At 38.4% G+C, this 17,495-nt stretch overlaps 3 protein-coding genes and 1 long non-coding RNA gene across 6 annotated transcripts in view; 2 read left to right on the forward strand and 2 right to left on the reverse strand.

Annotated features, from left to right (window-relative positions):
• LOC112158772 (sodium- and chloride-dependent GABA transporter 2) overlaps window positions 1–4,354 on the reverse strand; it is a 14,202-nt gene extending 9,848 nt beyond the window's left edge. The window contains exons 1-6 of one of the 2 annotated variants that reach the window (XM_024292325.2): window positions 4,207–4,354; window positions 3,738–3,923; window positions 3,322–3,456; window positions 1,452–1,592; window positions 1,225–1,342; window positions 215–262 (exon numbers count right to left, since the gene is read on the reverse strand). In XM_024292325.2, the coding sequence (XP_024148093.1) occupies window positions 215–262; window positions 1,225–1,342; window positions 1,452–1,592; window positions 3,322–3,456; window positions 3,738–3,906 (611 nt within the window). In that variant the 5' untranslated portion in view covers window positions 3,907–3,923; window positions 4,207–4,354. The remainder of the gene's footprint in view (window positions 1–214; window positions 263–1,224; window positions 1,343–1,451; window positions 1,593–3,321; window positions 3,457–3,737; window positions 3,924–4,206) is intronic. The other variant, XM_024292316.2, reaches the window with a different exon arrangement.
• Window positions 4,355–5,407: 1,053 nt separating this feature from the next.
• LOC112156681 (protein mono-ADP-ribosyltransferase PARP11) lies at window positions 5,408–16,198 on the forward strand. Of its 2 annotated transcripts, XM_036210208.1 has the most exons (9): window positions 5,408–5,763; window positions 5,872–5,996; window positions 7,445–7,565; window positions 7,651–7,726; window positions 8,046–8,118; window positions 11,980–12,107; window positions 12,304–12,455; window positions 12,529–12,561; window positions 12,923–16,198. In XM_036210208.1, exons 1-9 carry the CDS (start codon window positions 5,721–5,723, stop codon window positions 13,093–13,095), a joined length of 924 nt encoding a protein of 307 aa, XP_036066101.1. In that variant the 5' UTR covers window positions 5,408–5,720; the 3' UTR covers window positions 13,096–16,198. The 2 variants fall into 2 exon arrangements, with proteins under 2 accessions (XP_036066101.1, XP_024144731.1); XM_024288963.2 differs by having other exon boundaries at window positions 5,416–5,763; window positions 12,529–13,017.
• Window positions 15,955–16,560, reverse strand: LOC112156695. Its single transcript, XR_002921023.2, has 2 exons — window positions 16,422–16,560; window positions 15,955–16,309 (listed from the first exon to the last, which is right to left on the reverse strand). It is a non-coding gene; the product is annotated as an uncharacterized LOC112156695 (long non-coding RNA).
• The window catches only part of LOC112156689 (protein mono-ADP-ribosyltransferase PARP11), a 4,286-nt gene continuing 2,979 nt past the window's right edge, over window positions 16,189–17,495 (forward strand). Inside the window, exons 1-6 of the mRNA XM_024288974.2 lie at window positions 16,189–16,272; window positions 16,357–16,454; window positions 16,517–16,625; window positions 16,706–16,775; window positions 16,857–16,920; window positions 17,104–17,237. Of these exons, the coding sequence (XP_024144742.1) occupies window positions 16,359–16,454; window positions 16,517–16,625; window positions 16,706–16,775; window positions 16,857–16,920; window positions 17,104–17,237 (473 nt within the window). The 5' untranslated portion in view covers window positions 16,189–16,272; window positions 16,357–16,358. The remainder of the gene's footprint in view (window positions 16,273–16,356; window positions 16,455–16,516; window positions 16,626–16,705; window positions 16,776–16,856; window positions 16,921–17,103; window positions 17,238–17,495) is intronic.

A 17,495-nucleotide genomic window follows, 5' to 3' on the forward strand; every position in this document is an offset into this window, starting at 1 on the left:
TAATTCAACGGTATTAAGAACCGGCAGATCAGACTGAAGATGTCTGTCAGTACTGTGGTTTCTTCGGACAGTTTATCTGGCTTTGCTCAAGTGCTGAGAGATCTGAAACAGACTCATTAGACTCCAAGCCGATCTGTTCCTACTATGTGCAGATTTGATGGGATTTAAGCAATTTTGAATGACATTTAAATTGCTAAATTCTGTTGAATCTCACCTGAAGAATTCCTCCTCTGGGGATTTGACGAGCAGAAGGGTATTGATACTAAAAGGATGACAACACAGTGTTAAATCAAATTTAAATCAAATCAAATATTTTATTGGTTCGGCCCACTTGAGATCATACGGGTTAAATGTGGGCCCCAGACTAAAATGAGTTTGCCCCCCTGCTCTAAACTGTAAGGTTGGAGGACCTGTAAGCTAGCAGGAGAGTGTAAACTGAAGGATGAAGGGAAGTGGGGGCAGGCTTTCTGTTCTGCCCTCGAAATATGTCCTAGAAAGTGACAAGTGTTTTGATTTTAGCTAAAAACAGAATCATCATAATTAAAGACCACTTGGAACGATTTTATAATATCCATCCATCCATCCATTTTCTTGACCGCTTCTTCCCTTTCGGGGTCGCGGGTTGCCGGAGCCTATCCCGGCTACTGAAGGCCGAAGGCGGGGTTCACCCTGGACAGGTCGCCAGTCTGTCTCAGGGCCTCAATCACACACCCATCCACTCTCACATTCACACCTAGGGGCAATTTAGAGTCACCAATGAACCTATGAAGCATGTTTTTGGACGGTGGGAGGAAGCCGGAGTCCCCGGTGAAAACCCACGCATGCACGGGGAGAACATGCAAACTCCACACAGAAAGGTCCCAAATCCCAATTTTATAATAAAAAATAATTAACAGAGCATAATTTTCTGAGGAATACCCCTGTAATTGTTATAGCTCCCCCTTCTGTTTGAACAAATAAAAGTGGTCAAAACTTATTAAAAAAATGAAAATCAGAGGGATATTTTTATTTGTTGTTTTCAGGGAGAATTTGAATCAGCCTGCCAAGGAATAAATGGATCTGACAAAGATCCAAAAGCTTGACTTCACATAACTCTGCTCATGCAAAGTAGGTTTTTTGCAAAGAACTTGTGCATTAGTGGGGAAAATTTTCAACGTAAAATCTTATCTTATTTAGTATTTTGACCCAAACTATTAAACGGAACCGCTCAAAGCTGCAACCCACCTGTAGTTAAAACCTTCAAAGTCATCAGCTGAGGAAACATTGTTGAGGAAGGACCAGTTTGCCTCTCTGTGAAACAAGTCGGGGTTGGAAAGGAAACCGGATCGGCTGTGGCATAAATCTAAAGAGACGCAAGAGGGGCGAAAGTTATCAGAGTGCGGACATGCGTCTTTGAAGTTAATGTAATGCAGATGTGGTTACACAGGCGGCGTTGACAGAGAGGGGCTTACCCGTGTTCCACCAGTTATCACACGTAGACCAAGGCAGAGGGCTTTGGAAGGAGTTAATCAGATAGAAAATAGCCCAGGCTAATATCACAATGTAATAAATGTTTAAGTAGATCACAATCACTTGGGAGGCGTAACCCACTCCTGCAAAAAAAGAGAATTTTCACATGGTTAGCATTTTTATTTTTATACGTCCCATGCATTCTTGAGCTCATCCTGTCTACTAGTGCTGCCACAAACGATTATTTTAGTACTTGACTAATCACTGATTATTTTTTCCGATTAGTCGACTAATCGGGTCATTCACGAAGTGGATGTAAAGCACACATCTTAACCATCAATAGCTTTAAACTAACCAAAAACTAGATATATTCCCACTAGCGTTATCTGCGATAAATATCTGCGATAATTATCTGCGATAATGCTAGTGTTGGCCGTCGAAGATGCTAGTGATGATAGCTGAAGAGGTTGCAATTAATAGCTGAAAACGCCGAAGCTGATAGCCAGCTAAAATATTGATTAAGTGCCAAACTAGCCCAAAATTTAAAAAATGCCTAAGTTAGCTAACACAGCTACCATGGAGCTTAAATATTACCTAAACTTTAATTTGCTTAAAACAACAAACAAAAAATATCTAAATTAGCCGAAATAGCTAGCATGCAGCTGAAATATTGCTAAAATTTAAATTATCCTAAAAAAATGAAAAAAAAAAAAACTAAATTAGCCAAAACAACTAGCACGTAGCTGAGATATTAGCTAAACTCCAAAATAGCCTAAACAACAAAGCCCAAATTAGCCAAAATAGCTAACATGCAGCTGAAGTATTGGCTAATCTCTAAATTAGCCACAAAAATCCTGAAAAAACCTGAAATTAGCCAAAACAGCTAGCATATAGCTGAAATATTAGCCAAACTCCAAAATATCCTAAAAAAACAACAAAAGCACAACAAAATAGCTAAAATGGCTAACATATAGCTGAAGTATTAGCTAATCTCTAAAATAGCCACAAAAAACTGAAAAAAAATAAATAAGCTAAAACAGCTACCATGTAGCTGAAATATTAGCTAAACTCCAAAATATCCTAAAAAAACAACAAAAGCCGAAATTAGCCAAAACAGCTAGCATGTAGCTGAAATATTAGCTAAACTCTAAATTATCCTAAAAAACTGAAAAAATCCTAAATTAGCCAAAAGAGTTGATGTTGCAGAAAATATTAGCTAAATTCCAAAACAGCCTAAAAAACTTAAAAAAAGCTTAAGTTAGCCAAAATAGCCAACATGTAGCTGAAATATTAGCTAAACTCCAAAATAGCCTAAAAAACAAGAAGCCTAAATTAGCCAAAATAACTAGCATGCTGCTAAAGTATTAGTTAAACTCTAAGTTAGCCACAAAAAATGGAAAAAAAACGAAATTACCCAAAACAGCATATAGCTGAAATATTAGCTAAACTTCAAAATATCCTAAAAAACAACAAAAGCCTAAATTAGCTAAAATAGCTAGCATGCAGCTGAAATATTAGCTAAACTCTGAATTAGCCTAAAAAAATAGAAAAAATCCTAAATTAGCCAAAACAGCTAGCAAGTAGCAAAAAATGTCCAAAAAGCTATACTACTCTCAAACTCCATAAAATCTAAAGTAACGACTAATCGACTACTAAATTGGACTATTAAATTATTAATTAGTCGACTAGTCATTGATGAGTTGACAAACCTTGGCAGCCCTACTGTCTACTATCAATAAAATCCTTTATGCTTTCTTCATGCATTTAGGAAATGTAAAATTCTTTATAGATAATGAGGGGAAACCAGTCTGACATGAACTCCACAAAGCGACCATTGTGGATGGTTAATGACCTCTGCAGCTTGTTTTTTACCCTCAAACATAGGACAGATCTTCCTCCAGGCGGTCACCCCCCCTTCACTGGTGTACTGCCCCAACGCCGTCTCCAAGAAGAACACGGGAATGCCACAGCAGAAGAGGAACACGAAGTAGGGGATCAGGAAGACGCCTAAAAAATGCACATTTGTGAGGCATTTTCACAGATTGTTTTTTAATTTTTGCATTGGAAAAAAACAAAAAACAGATGGACTTATCTGGGAGAAGGTTGAACTATTCTGCTTGCACAATATTGGGGCCCAGAAGACTCAGTTCCCACTTTTTTTTACTGTTTTTCTTTTGCTCAATCATCACATAGCCATTAAAAACATGTGTGAGCACGCAAACTCGCAGTAAAAAAGTTTAAGTAAACATAAAAATGAATTAAAAAATGTCCATAATGCAGCATCTCACCTCCTCCGTTTTTATAGCAGAGATAAGGGAAACGCCAGACATTCCCCAGACCTATGATTTCTCCAGCCATGGAGAGGAGAAACTCTGTGTTGTTTGCCCATTTTCCTCTTGGAGGAGTCTGTTTATCCTGTCCGGACTCAGCAGAAGCTCCTCTGCTTTCCCCTGTCATGATTCTGCTTCAAGAAGCTGCACAAAAGTAATGTATGTTGCATTCCTGCAGCTCCACTTTACACACATCTTTTAATGTTATGTTTTAATATTTTTTTAATCTAAATCTGCATATTTACAACTCAAAAAACAATAAATAAATAAACAATTTATTTGAAAAATCATTGCACAACTTAAATCTTAAAAAAAAATTACAAATAAATGCATTAATGTGTTAAAATATACATTATCTCCACAAGTTACATTTATAAAGAAAAACAATTGAAAAAAATACACATAGTAAAATGTGAAAATAACTTACTTTTTTGCTTTGAGTTGTTGCCAGCAGTAAAAATCCGTGACTGACTGAGCGAGGTTAACAGAAAAGTCTTATTCTGAAAAGGGAGTGTCCTGCAGGACCATGTGCAGGACGCGCTGCAGAGGAGCGTGGAAGAAGGAGGTATTGTCCACCAGCGTTTGGATGCAAAAAAAAAAAAAATAAAATAAAAAAAAAATACGGATCATTTTCTGAAAAAAAAGAAAGTTAAAAAAAAGTGTTCGTCGTGAGAATTTTATTTTGAAAGGGCTCATGCTTAAAACACGTGACCACCTGCGGATTTTTTTTTTTTTTTTACATTACATTAAAATAGGGAAATACACTATTATACGCCTGTTAACATGATTTTAAAAGTCACATATGAAGAAAATGTGGCTGGAAATTCAACATAAAATTCACTAAATAGTTATTTGTCATCCATATGTCAAAGACAATATAGAAAAATAGGATAAATCTAATTGTTGGGGGGCTGCCCTATTTTTTTTTTTTTTTTTTTTTTTTTTATCAAAGTTTTAGAAGAAAAACTATTTTAAAAAGGAAATTCCTTCAATTATTTTGTTATATGTACTTGGTGTGATACCTGATGACATTTTCCAAAAGGTAGAATATGTACTTATATACATTATTAGTGATTGCAAGAAAAAATATTGGAAAAATAATAATAGAACAACCAAATAATGGAATAATAAACTGAAACCAGTTTATGTTTAAAGGTATGTTTTGATTTTTTTATTTGGTTAATGAGCAACTTAATCCAAATAGGGGTTGTATGTATTTTATCCAAATCTCCTCTCATATCTGGCACTAACAAGACCTGCCGTTCACTGGATATTTTCTCTTTTTCTGACCATTCTCTAAACCTTAGAGACAGCTGTGGGTAAAAATCCCAGTAGTTTTTTTTAAATCAATTAAATTACATTTTTTCCCCATTCTGGTCGATGAGTTCGACTTATAAAGTGGCCAAAAGTGTGTATTTATTAAGAGACGCCATGTTGGTTCATGGGTCCTGTTGTAAAAACTGTTTTAAAATTAGTTTAGAGTTAGATTTTTTTTTAAGCTTAAAAAATACATATGAAAAACTTGATATTATATATCATGTTAATAATTGACTGAAATAAACGAATCTTTCCGGCTCCCAACTGTTTCCTACATCGTTTTGTGCCTGACAGAACAAACTCAGGGATAAAATCTCCTGGGTTAAGGGGCGGAGGAGCTCTCACGTGACTTCCTGCGACGTCAAGCTGCTGCGTCGCTAAGTAACAAAACCAGGAAGTAAAAGTAAACAACGAAGAAAATGGTTCTATCTTTAAAAAACTAGAATGAATGATTTTTGCGTGTTTTCTGGACACACTGTACGGCATTTTTATAGCATACTCGGAAAGACACAGCAGCAGGGCGAAAAAAATAGAGTTTTAAGCTGAGTGGAAGCGACAGTTGCTAATGTGAGCTAGCTTGATACAGCGAATTTCTGTGTTGTTCTGATTTGTTTACAGGATGAAATGTCCCCGCGACTATGGTTTAAACACTGCTCGTCAATGTTAGGTTTGTCTAATGTGTTGAACACACGTCGGAGACCCTCTCCCATCATTTTTTCCCAGTTGCGGGTTATCTTGAAGCGCATTTGTATCATTTTATCTGTGTTCTTTGCAGATTTAGCTATGTTAGCCATCAGGTCGTCAGAGGAGGAGTCCCCTGAGATGGAGGAGATGGACACCTCCGAATCCAATTGGTGCTGGTTCTACTTAGCAGAGTGTGGAGTGTGGCATATGTTTGAGGTACTTTATATATCATTTTATAGATTAAACATAGAGATTATATTTAGTAACTTAAATATAAAAAGTACATTGAAGTTTACCATATTTTCTGTAATTCGAAAGGTATATGGTCTTTCAAATACAATGTATTCAAAGACCCACTCTGATAAAAATCAGGTTTTTTGGTATTTTGGGGGCATTTTTGTGACATATACAAGGGAAAATTGAACTTAAAATGTGCATTTCTGAAGATTTAAATCACTGAATCGGGAGCAGACGAAAAAGTACAAGTGGAAAAAGCTTGTAGCTGTGATGTAGTAGCTACTACGGCAAGCCACAAGCTCCATTCTTGCAGACAACCGTATACGTATTCGTTCAAGCTGGCTCCAAACTGTACGGCTGGAAAACTCCGATATCGCTCATCAATTTTTGTCGCACCGGTAATGTTAAGTTGGGTTTGTAAGAGGCTGTAAGCTATCTAATAAACAGATGGATGATGGGAAAGGGGGGAAGGCTTACCCCACAACTCAGAGGTGAACTTTTGGAGTGCTGCCACTCTGCAGAAACTATGTCCTCTAAGACAATACATGTTTTTTTTTTTTAATTTTGCCAAAAATAGACATAATTAATTGAACACTGGGGGCACTTTGACAATAAATCAATAGATGATCAGAGTGCGACTTGAATTTATTTATTCAATTTTCACAGTACACAACAGTAAATTATTAAATAATCTTGACTTTTGGTGAAAATGAAAGGGGACGTTTTACAAATTCAATCAAACTCTTTTAACCGATTATATCTCTCTGTCTGAATCATTTTGTTTCCCCTTTTCTGAGGAATTTTCTATATACAGTTGCAAGTAAGAGTATGTGAACCCTTTTTTAGTACCTCAATTACTGTACAAAATAGATACATAATACGCTTTTTAAAAAAATATATAAATCAAAATCTCAATGATGGAGAAAAACCTTAAATCACACTAAAATATGTTTTTATTGAACACAATTGTGTGTCCGGTTTACGCATAAAACTTTCACATATTTTCTCCTGCAGCTGAATATAGAATATTACTATTGTATACATGTTTATAAGATAATTGTTTAACAAACATTTTTTATCAGTAACTTATAACTTCCTGTTTACTAATAAAAAAAACAGGATTGTGTGCAAAAAGTTCTCAACAGAAAAAAACTCCTTTTGGAGAAGTACTTTTATGCAAATTTAACTTTGTTATTAAAAACAGGATGTCAATATTTAAAAAGGTTGATGTTATTTACATGTTATTATGTGTGACAAGCACAAAACTCATGAAAAGAAGTGTGTTTCAGGCTGAATGTTGTTTTCTGTTCCACTTTTTAACCTAATTTTCTTTTTTCTAGTTTAAAAAAGAGATTGTGTCGTAGACTTGGGAATGGTGGACTAAAGCTATTCTTCTTCTTCTTCTTCTGTGTTCTCGTCTCCGTCAGATTGATCCCAGCGCGGCCTGTTCAGTGACGAGCGCTCAGATCGAACAGTGCTACAACAGGAACCAGCGCGGGATCATGGAATTTTACACCGCCAAGTACACGTACAGACTCGACTTCTCGGGTGAGAGAACACGCAAGGAAATTACTCCAAATCCTTCATTTTTATTCGAGTGACTTCTTATCTTTTATGAAATTACTTTTTCCAGTCATGCGACAGATAAATGTGACAACCGGAAAGCAACGGCCAATCAAACGCTCCCTCCATTCTGCAACTGGCTTCAGGTAACATTTAACTTTTAAAACATTCGTTGTTGATTTTTATTATTCTATCTGGTTTTTTGAGCTCAAGAAATAAAGGATTTGGTTGACAAAAAATAAAAGCAGTTTACAAAATCTGCTTAATCAAACTATTTGATGTGTGTGCTGTATGTGAAACTGCATCAATTTCTATTTATGATAATAAATGTATCTATTATGAGTAATAATTGAAATAATTTTTACATATTAATATTTTTTTGTATTTTCTTTTCTTTTAATTGCTAAAATAGCTTAAACTAAATGACTCAAACAATCAATCTGACGGTGTTCTTTGTTCGATCAGGTTTATCTGTGATAACTTGGCCTTACCCGTTCCTTGTCACTGGGAGAGGATCAATACAGACGAGCCGTACCAGGTGAGCAGAATGACGGCCACATCCAGGTACTAAACAAGGGTTTTTACGTCGTTCTTTTAACAGATTTTCAGTTTTTCTCATGTTAGTTTGCAGTTGAAAAAGTTGAATCTCTGTTACAGTTTTATTTTGTAAGTTTCAGTACTGCAAATATACGACGAAAACGAGGAGAAAAAATATTTTACGCTGTTGTTCTTGAATTTGACTTCTTTACTGTAACATTTCACTGATGGAACTTAAAAATCAATTTTTTGCTACCAATCATTTATATATGTGATTTTTTTTTTTTTTTTAAGATAAGCATCAATTTTTATTTTTAAATACACAAGTTACTTTAATAATGCAACTGAAGAGGTTCAGCCGGTCGAGAACAAAAAACTCCTCTCCGGTTTCCCCCGTAATCTGCAAAGAATCTGCAAGATTTCATACCTGAGTTCTTTAAAAATCGTCACGAATGTAGGCGGCGGCGGTCATGACGCCGTTACAAAATCACCTAAATGTCTCTGAACCGCCGCCGACCGGAGACATTTACACATCATCCAATCAGAGCGGCGTCCGGGGGCTGTTCTGCAGCACTCGTCAGATATTTATCACATAATAGTATCTTGTCAATTTACAAATTTATAGACTACATCTCCCAAAAAAGACACAGTTTTCACGGTGATGTCAGACAAAATGGCGATGGGGCCGAAAAGGCGAGTAGTTACGTCCAGTTTTCGGATTTAGAACGGTAAGGCTGACAGCTGAACGCTGTTTAACGCAATTTAACATAAATAATAAAATGTAATTTTACCAATTTCAACAGAAAAAAGTGCAAAAGTTATTTTATGAATGTCCTGTAGAACTATATTTTAATGTCCTGTCTTAGATCGTTCATAAATCTAAATACAAATGTGAAAAATCCTTTAATATCGGGTGTTTTATTCAAAATATTGACCTTTCGTTTGAGCAGATACGGTTTCTATTTTGGCTGATGTTATTTGCACATGTTTTAAGTACGATCAGCACAAAAGTCGATAGAAATTCACGTTGGCGACATTTAATACCTTCATGCACATCGCTGCACTGCCTGTACACATTTTAATCACTTCCCAGGATAAATTTACTTGTTGTTTTACGGGATATTTTAGAGAAAAATTGTAAAAACAGGAATGGTTTGGTTCTGCGAAAATGTTCAGAGCAGCTATTGAGGCACGTAGTTTCCGCTTACAAAATAAGAGCGGCGAAGTGAAAAAAAAAAAATCATCTCTGGGTGAATGTATTTTATAACATTACGTGGAAATAGTCACTTTCATATTTTTGGCAACAGTTCCAATTAATTTGATCATTTTTTTACTTTTATTTTCCCAGAGATCGGACACAGTTTTGAACAAAAACAGAGGAAAATGTTCGAACCACGGCTGAGCTAACAGCACCAGACTGACCACAGTAGAAAACATTAGAACTGTAATAGGTTTTACTTTAATGTCAGACACGCTGGAATTGTTTACAAAGATTATGTGAGAACAGAAATTTAGGCAACTTCGGTTACATTTGGTTAGGTTTTATTATTTAAAATAGCGTTCAGCTGTCAGCTCTTCTTAACCACAGACACCAAAAGCGACTCAGCACTTAAACGACGATGTGTGACGTCACGTAGAAAGGATCTATTCGTCAACACACAGGTCTTGGAGTCAGTATTGTGCCTTTCATTACCCGATCTGTATGCAGAACTCTTTCATGCATGAACCATACATCACTCCCGCTAAAACTGGTTTACAGTAGTTATGTTACGCAGTAGTGGGTGTCGCGTCTCTTTTGCTAAAGCATATGTTACAATAAAAACATTTACTTTAATGTTTAAAGAAAACCAAAAGGAAAACAAAACATGAAGCATCAGGACCACTAGATTTAGCAGAGAGCTACAAACTTCTTCTGTTTTGTTTGATGGCAGTCAAATTAAGAGGAGACGGGGCCACCTACTGACACTTTATTAACTCCGTTAACGCAGACACGTTCTTAATAGCCATAGCAGCTCCAGGAGCCCACGATTCCAGAAAAACAAAAACAATCAAACTGAGAGAATAACTCCAAACCGCGTGTCTGTCATTCTATCAGGTATCATTGAGATTTCCATTGTCTGCAATGAGAACATATATACAGTGTAGCATTTGGGTGATGCTCTTTTATTTTTTGGAGCTTTAACCCAGTCGAAAGAAGCTCTCCGTTGTTGAGAAAAACATAAATTCTTGTGATGACGGAGTTAAAATGATAGTGTCGTAAAGTAGGCTAAGAAAGGAAGTGACGTGAGGTTTGCGCATGCAGTTGAGTGGTGCAACCGATAGTTCTGCATTAGGGCTGCCACAATTAGTCGACTAATCGACGACTAATCGACTATTAAAATAGTCGACGACTAATTTAATCGCTGATTAGTGGTTAGTTTAAAATACTTGGAGTCAGAGTGTAGTAAAGTTGAAAGTTAGAATGGCATTCTGCTAGCCTTTTAAACTATTTTGGCATTTATTAAGGTTTTTTTTGGCTGTTTTGGAGTTAAGCTAATATTTCAGCTACATGCTAGCTGGTTTGGCTAACTTTAGCCCTTTTTTGTTTTTTTGTTTTTTTAGGCTATTTTGAAGTTTAGCTAATATTTCAGCTACATGCTAGCTGGTTTGGCTAACTTAAGTTTTTTTTTGTTTTTAGGCTATTTTGAAGTTTAGCTAATATTTCAGCTACTTGCTAGCTGGTTTGGCTAACTTTAGCCCTCTTTGTGTTTTTTAGGCTATTCTAAAATTTTGCCACTATTTCAGCTACATGCCCACTGTTTGGCTAACTTAAGTTTTTTTTTAGTTTTTTTTAGGCTATTTCGAAGTTTAGCTAATATTTCAGCTACATGCCAGCTGTTTTGGCGAATTTAGGCTTTTTTCACATTTTTTTAAGGCTAATTTGGGATTTGACTAATATTTTAGCTGGGTATCAGCTTCAGCCTTTTTAGCCATCATTTTCAGCCAAATTCAGCTTACAGCATTCACACTAGCATTATCGCTAATGCTATGTACCTAGATTTTAGTTAGTTTAAAGCTAATGATGGTTAAGATGTGTGTTTTAGATCTACTTTGCGCATGACCCGATTAGTCGACTAATCTGTAAAAATAATCGGTGATTAGCCGACTATTAGAATAATCGTTTGTGACAGCACTATTCCGCATACAGATCGGGTAGTGACAGAACCACGATAAGTCTTGTGCAGCATCAATGCCCTCTCCCAATTTGGACTCCTTGTGGCCGGGATCGTCAGTTCCTGGAGAGTTCCCACACTGCTAGCCTACGATTGATAACAATCGGACGGTGGGAGTGGGACGGCACCACAGGCGACAGTCAGAAATCGGTTGATCATCAGATGATTTGGGGGACCTTACAGACCGTTCTATCTGCCTTCCTGACACTAGACTGCCATCGCATAACCTTCAAATGTGCCCGGGTGGCCACTGGCCGATGTAAAAAATTGTCCGGTCGCCATAAAATTTTAACTTTCTCCTAAAACCTCTGCGTCCACCTGCCGATCTTGCTAAAAAACTTTAATTTAGATTATCGCAAGGCGGCATTTTGGGATATGTGACCCTAGTTCGACAGGTAATGATGAAAACCAAAAAAGTTCAAACAACTTACGTGGTCTATCTTTACTTATTTTCAAAGAAATAAGTCACTTTTTACATGAGTTTATACATTTGTTCAAGTTGTGAGAGTAAAAAACACATTTTGAGGAAACATCTACCAGTGCTAAACATAGTTTAGCAACATTCACTTTGATTGTATCGTTCATCTTATTGGATTTAAAAATACAAATTGTGTTGACTCCTCTTTTTTAAAAAAACTGTGTGTTTGCAGCTTATTCAGCTTGGCAGAGACACATATGAGTTTAAAGAAGTAGCCAGACTTTACGAAAGGACCATGGATCATCCAATCAAATCTATCCAGAGGATCCAGAACTTAGACTTGTGGGAGTTTTTCTGCAGGTACATGGATCGTATAAATCCTCATTAGTTTTGTTAAGTATGTTAGTCCCTATTTTAAAAGTTTAAAAGGTGATTAAATATCAATATTGCCTCCTACTGTATTCTAAATCTTAAAAAATATAAATTTGTGGGACATCTAGAACCAATTTAACCAATTTTTGTAAATCTGATGTCATATTTTGTCTTCTCCCATAAGGAAGAAAACACAGCTACGAAAAGTCAAGCGAACGTTGGATATTGAGGAGCGAATGTTGTTTCACGGCACAGGACACAGCAACATACAAGCTATATGTACATTTAACTTTGACTGGCGGCTAACGGGGAGTCACGGCGACGTTTACGGGAAAGGTACCTCCCTTTGTGTCCTGACTATCCAAACTTCCTTCACGTCAGAGATTGATTTCTTTCTTCCTTTTTACAGGGAGCTACTTTGCCCGCGATGCCAAATACTCCAGTAAGTTTTGCCTCACCACAGGGAAACACAACACCACCTTACAGAGACACGGACTCACGCCGCCTATATTTGCCAGCGAGCCGCATTTTAAGACCATGTTCCTGGCCAGAGTACTCGTCGGCGAGTACACGGTGGGCCATCCCGTGTACTGCAGACCCCCCTCCAAGGACGCCAGCTTCACTAACTTTTACGACAGCTGCGTGGACGACATGGCCAATCCAAAGATTTATGTCATTTTTGACAGCAATCAGATTTATCCAGAGTATCTGATTGAATTCTACTGAAGAACTAATCTCTTTTTTTCCATTAAGAAGATGAAATGATGGAAAGATACGCTGATGAAAAAACATTTTTGTTCCAGTTGGAGCGACTCCAGGTGGATCTATCAAAGTGCCTTTGGAGCAGCTGAAAAAGCAGAATCTTCTGAATAAAGAGCATTGTTCCACGCACATTTCACTCAGTTTGAACCACCTACTGATACTTGCTCGTTACATGTGGAACAGTCGAAACAAGAGTCATTCCTGCAGCTTTTAGATTCAAAGTGATGTCAATCATCATCATCATACCAAAAACAGTTACTTTGTGCCGTGACAAACCGCAGTGCAATACAGATGGAAGTCTAAGCACCAATAAGTCTTCTGAAATATTCCCTCATTTAGCCCTCTGACCCACTTCTAATGACTCACCTGACTCACATCATGAGCCACGACTAAAGTCTCATGAGTCGCGACTCAAATCTCATGACCCACGACTCAAGTCTTGTGGGTTGCTACTTAAGTCTCATGAGCCGTGACTCAAGTCTCGTGGGCTGCTACTTAAGTCTCATGAGCCGCGACTCAAGTCTCGTGGGTTGCTACTTAAGTCTCATGAGCCACAATTGAAGTCTCGTGGGTTGCTACTTAAGTCTCATGAGCCACGACTGAAGTCTCGTGGGTTGCTACTTAAGTCTCATGAGCCACGACTCAAGTCTTGTGGGTTGCTACTTAAGTCTCATGAGCCACGACTCAAATCTCATGAGCCATGACTCAAGTCTCGTGAGTCGCGACTCAAATCTCATGAACCACGACTCAAGTCTCATGAGCTGTGACTCAAATCTCATGAGCCACAACTCAAATCTTGTGGGTTGCTACTTAAATCTCATGAGCTGCGACTCAAATCTCGTGGGTCGCGACTCAAGCCTCGTGGGACGTTACTTAAGCCTCTTGAGACGCAAATCAAATGTCAAGGGATGTCTGATCTCATGGGTTGCAACTCAAGTCTCGGGGGTTGCTTAATGAGCTGCCACGTAAACCTCGTGGTAAAGTGGCTCAAATCTCATGAGTTGCAACTCAAGTCTTGTGGGTCGCGACTTAAGTCTTATGGGTTGCTACGTAAGCCTTATATGCCGCAACTGAAGTCTCATGAGTCAGCACTCAAATCTCGTGAGTAGCAACTCAAATGTCGTGGTAAAATAACTCAAATTTCATCAGTCGTGAATTAAATCTTGTGGGTCGCTACTTAAGCATTGTGAGTTGCAACTGCTATCTTGTGAGTCACCACTCAAATCTTGTGGGTCGCAACACTGGCCTTGTGTGTTGCTTTGTAAGCCTTGTGAGCCGCGAGACAAATCTCATGGGTCGCAACTCAAATCTTGTGAGCTACAAATCTCTTGGGTCGCTACTTGAGCATCGTGAGCTGCAACTCTAGTCTTGTGGGCCGCTCACGAGACTAGAGTCATAAGCGGCCCACAACACTATAGAGTTGCAGGTCATGAAGCAACTCTAGTGTTGTGGGCCGCTTACAGCACTACAGTGGTGGCTCAAGGGACTTGAGTTGCGTCCCACGAGGCTTGAGTCACAGCTACTGAGACTTGAGTCGTGTCTCACGAGGCTTGAGTCACAGCTAATGAGACTTGGGTCGCGGCTCATGAGACAACAGTGGCAGCTAACTTGGCTTGAGTCACGGCTCACAACGCTTAGTGGGGGCTAACAAGACTTGGCTCGCAGCTCACAAGGCTAAAGTAACCAAACAAGGATGGTGATTCAATAAACTGAAGTAACGACCCACGAGACAAAAGACACGATTTACAAGACTTGAGTTTGTACCCACAAGACTTGAGTCACGATTCACGAGACTTGAGTTGCGGCTCATGTTGCTTAAAGTAACGACCCATGAGACAAGAGTCGCGACCCACAAGACTTGAGTTACGGGCCATTAGACTTAAGTCATGACCTACAAGACTTGAGTTGTGGCTCTCGAGGCTTGAGTAGCGACCCATGAGATTTGAGTTGCAACCTATGAGTCCTGAGCTGCAATCCACGAAACTTGAGTCGCGGCTCACGGGACTTGAGTTGACACCCACGAAACTTGAGTCACGGCTAACGAGACTTGAGTTGATACCCACGAAACTTTAGTTGCGGCTCACAAGACTTGAGTTGATATCCACGAAACTTGAGTCGCTACTCACGAGACTTGAGTTGATATCCACGAAACTTAAGTCACGGCTCACGGGACTTGAGTTGATACCCACAAAACTTGAGTCGCGACTCATGAGACTTGAGTTGATACCCACGAAATTTAAGTCGCGGCTTACGAGACTTGAATTGATACCCACAAAACTTTAGCTGCGTCTCACGGGACTTGAGTTGATACCCACGTAACTTGAGTCGCAACTCACGAGACTTGAGTTGATACCCACAAAACTTAAGTCGCGGCTCACGAGACTTGAGTTGGTACCCACGAAACTTGAGTCGCAGCTCACGAGACTTGAGTTGGTACCCACGAAACTTGAGTCCCAGCTCACGAGACTTGAGTTGATGCCCACGAAACTTGCGCTGCGACTCACAAGGCTTAAGTAATGACCCACGAGACCCAAGAGTTGCAGTTCACAAGACTTGAGTTGGTACCCACGAGACTTAAGTCGCGACCCACAAGACTTGGGTCACGACCTATAAGTCTTGAGCTGCGACCTATGAGACTTGAGTCGTGGCTCACAGACATGAGTCAGGTGAGCCACCAGAAGTGGGTCAGACCTGTTTGCAGCACCAGCCCCTGCTGTTCATTTAACAAATTCTCTGATTCTTATGAGTCATGATGGGATTTAAACATTTTAAACATTATTCAGAAATGTTCATGGTTTACTGTGCTGTAAAAATCAGCTAAGATTTATTTGCCACCAGTGCTTAGATTTTCTTTATTTATTTTGTCACAAAAGCTTCTACCTCTTCATCCCTGAACCACTCGAGTGCACTTCCCATCCTTTCTGTGAAAGGTTCTTTATCTGTGTCATACTGACATTCGGTTCTGATGTCATGTTCACTCATTGCTCCCTACTAGTAGTTATTTCAAGAGATTTTTTTCAGATAAGACCATCATTGCACTCCGACTCTGTATTCTGAGGAACAAGAAAGTTCCTTTTTTTTACTATGTATACATTTGAAAAAGAAAGTTGCCAGCACATGTGTACTTTAGCCCACCATCCAGTGTTTATTGCTTTTCTGTGTCTTTTGGACCTTCTTGTGCAGATCTTTAAGAAGTCGCCATGTAGAGTTGGTGAACAGGAAATGCATTTTGAAACTTTAAGCTGCTCCTGTGTTCCTTCAGCCGATGCAAGAATAAAAATAAATATCCTTGTTTCAGAGCTGCAGTGAAACTCAAAGGTCGCACCCTGTGTCAACTTTTTATTGTAATCCGAGAGGAGGACTGAATCATGAGTGGAAGCCGGCCCTCTCAGTAGGAGTGGTTTCTGTTTCAGCATTTCGAGAGACACCTGAGTAGAGCAAAAGGAAGCAGATTTATTCAAAATTTTGTTTCAAGACATGTGGAGATATGAAGGCGTGGAACACATGGACACATCCGACACCCCTTGGTGTTGGTTTTACCTGGCTGACTGTGGGAGGTGGCACCAGTTTGAGGTAAAGTGTCATAACCCGGGTCACTCCTGAGAGCTGGATGATGATTTGCTGTCACTCTGCAGGAGGATGTCGACGGTTTCCTCAGCAGCCAAGATCTAGAAAAGTGTTACCTGAGAGATCCAAAAGGAATTTTGAGGAACTTTTGTCAGAACACCATGATTGATTTCTCAGGTAGTTCCCTCTCATGTTCACTGCTTTGATTTATAAGCTGTCGAAGGAAGCATGCTGACATGATTTGTGTCTTTCTGTAGCAATGCTGCAGACTGACCTTACCACAGGAATGCAGAGGCGAATCAAACGAGACCACGGCATCAAGAGAAGGTGAGATAAAAGGTGCATCAGCAGCACAGCCCGTTCAGTTTGATTTCTTGTGAAGTGAAAGTGAAACTCTGTGTCTTTCAGCTGTTCCTGCTTTAGTTCCGCACCTGTGTTCTGGGACAGGATGGATGCTTCCACTGCATATCAGGTGTGGACGCGACTGAAGCGAAACTGAATTTGCAAAGAAAATTTTTACCAGAATAGAAGCAAAAAATTTACCTACATTCAAATGTCTTACAACTTATTCTATTCCCGACTTTGCAGTTTGAATTATTTATGTCACATTTTCCCTAAAGCAAACATTAAATAAGTTTGTGTGATCTATTTTAAGCTAACCCCTCTGAGTCAAGTCACGGCTGAATACCAGACAGTTGCAGATTTTGTGGTTCAAGAAGGACTCCTGAACAAAACCATTGTAGGACTCTACCGGATTCAGAATTTTGACCTCTGGGAAATATTCTGCAGGTACTATTTTTTTCATTTCATTCATATTTTTCTTTTTAAATTTATTGTATGCATTTTTTCGTTTGTTTTTTAATATTATTTTTATTTTTTTAATATTATTTTTATTTTATTTTTTATTATCATTTTGTAAATTTATTTTATGTATGTATTTTATAATTTTTATTTAATAATTATTTTTTATTCATATGATGCTTTTTTAAATAGTATTATTATTTCTGTTTTTATTTATTTGTTATGTTTTTATTTATTTATTGTATT

This window comes from Oryzias melastigma, linkage group LG23 (genome assembly GCF_002922805.2).
Source record: "Oryzias melastigma strain HK-1 linkage group LG23, ASM292280v2, whole genome shotgun sequence".
NCBI lineage: Eukaryota > Metazoa > Chordata > Actinopteri > Beloniformes > Adrianichthyidae > Oryzias > Oryzias melastigma.

Coding starts and splice junctions, on each gene's coding strand:
- LOC112156681 (XM_024288963.2), top strand. CDS start 5,721: ATGTCCCCGCGACTATGGTTTAAACACTGCTCGTCAATGTTAG. Junction 5,764..5,871: donor ACACTGCTCGTCAATGTTAG/GTTTGTCTAATG, acceptor TGTTCTTTGCAG/ATTTAGCTATGTTAGCCATC. Junction 12,108..12,303: donor TTGTGGGAGTTTTTCTGCAG/GTACATGGATCG, acceptor TTCTCCCATAAG/GAAGAAAACACAGCTACGAA.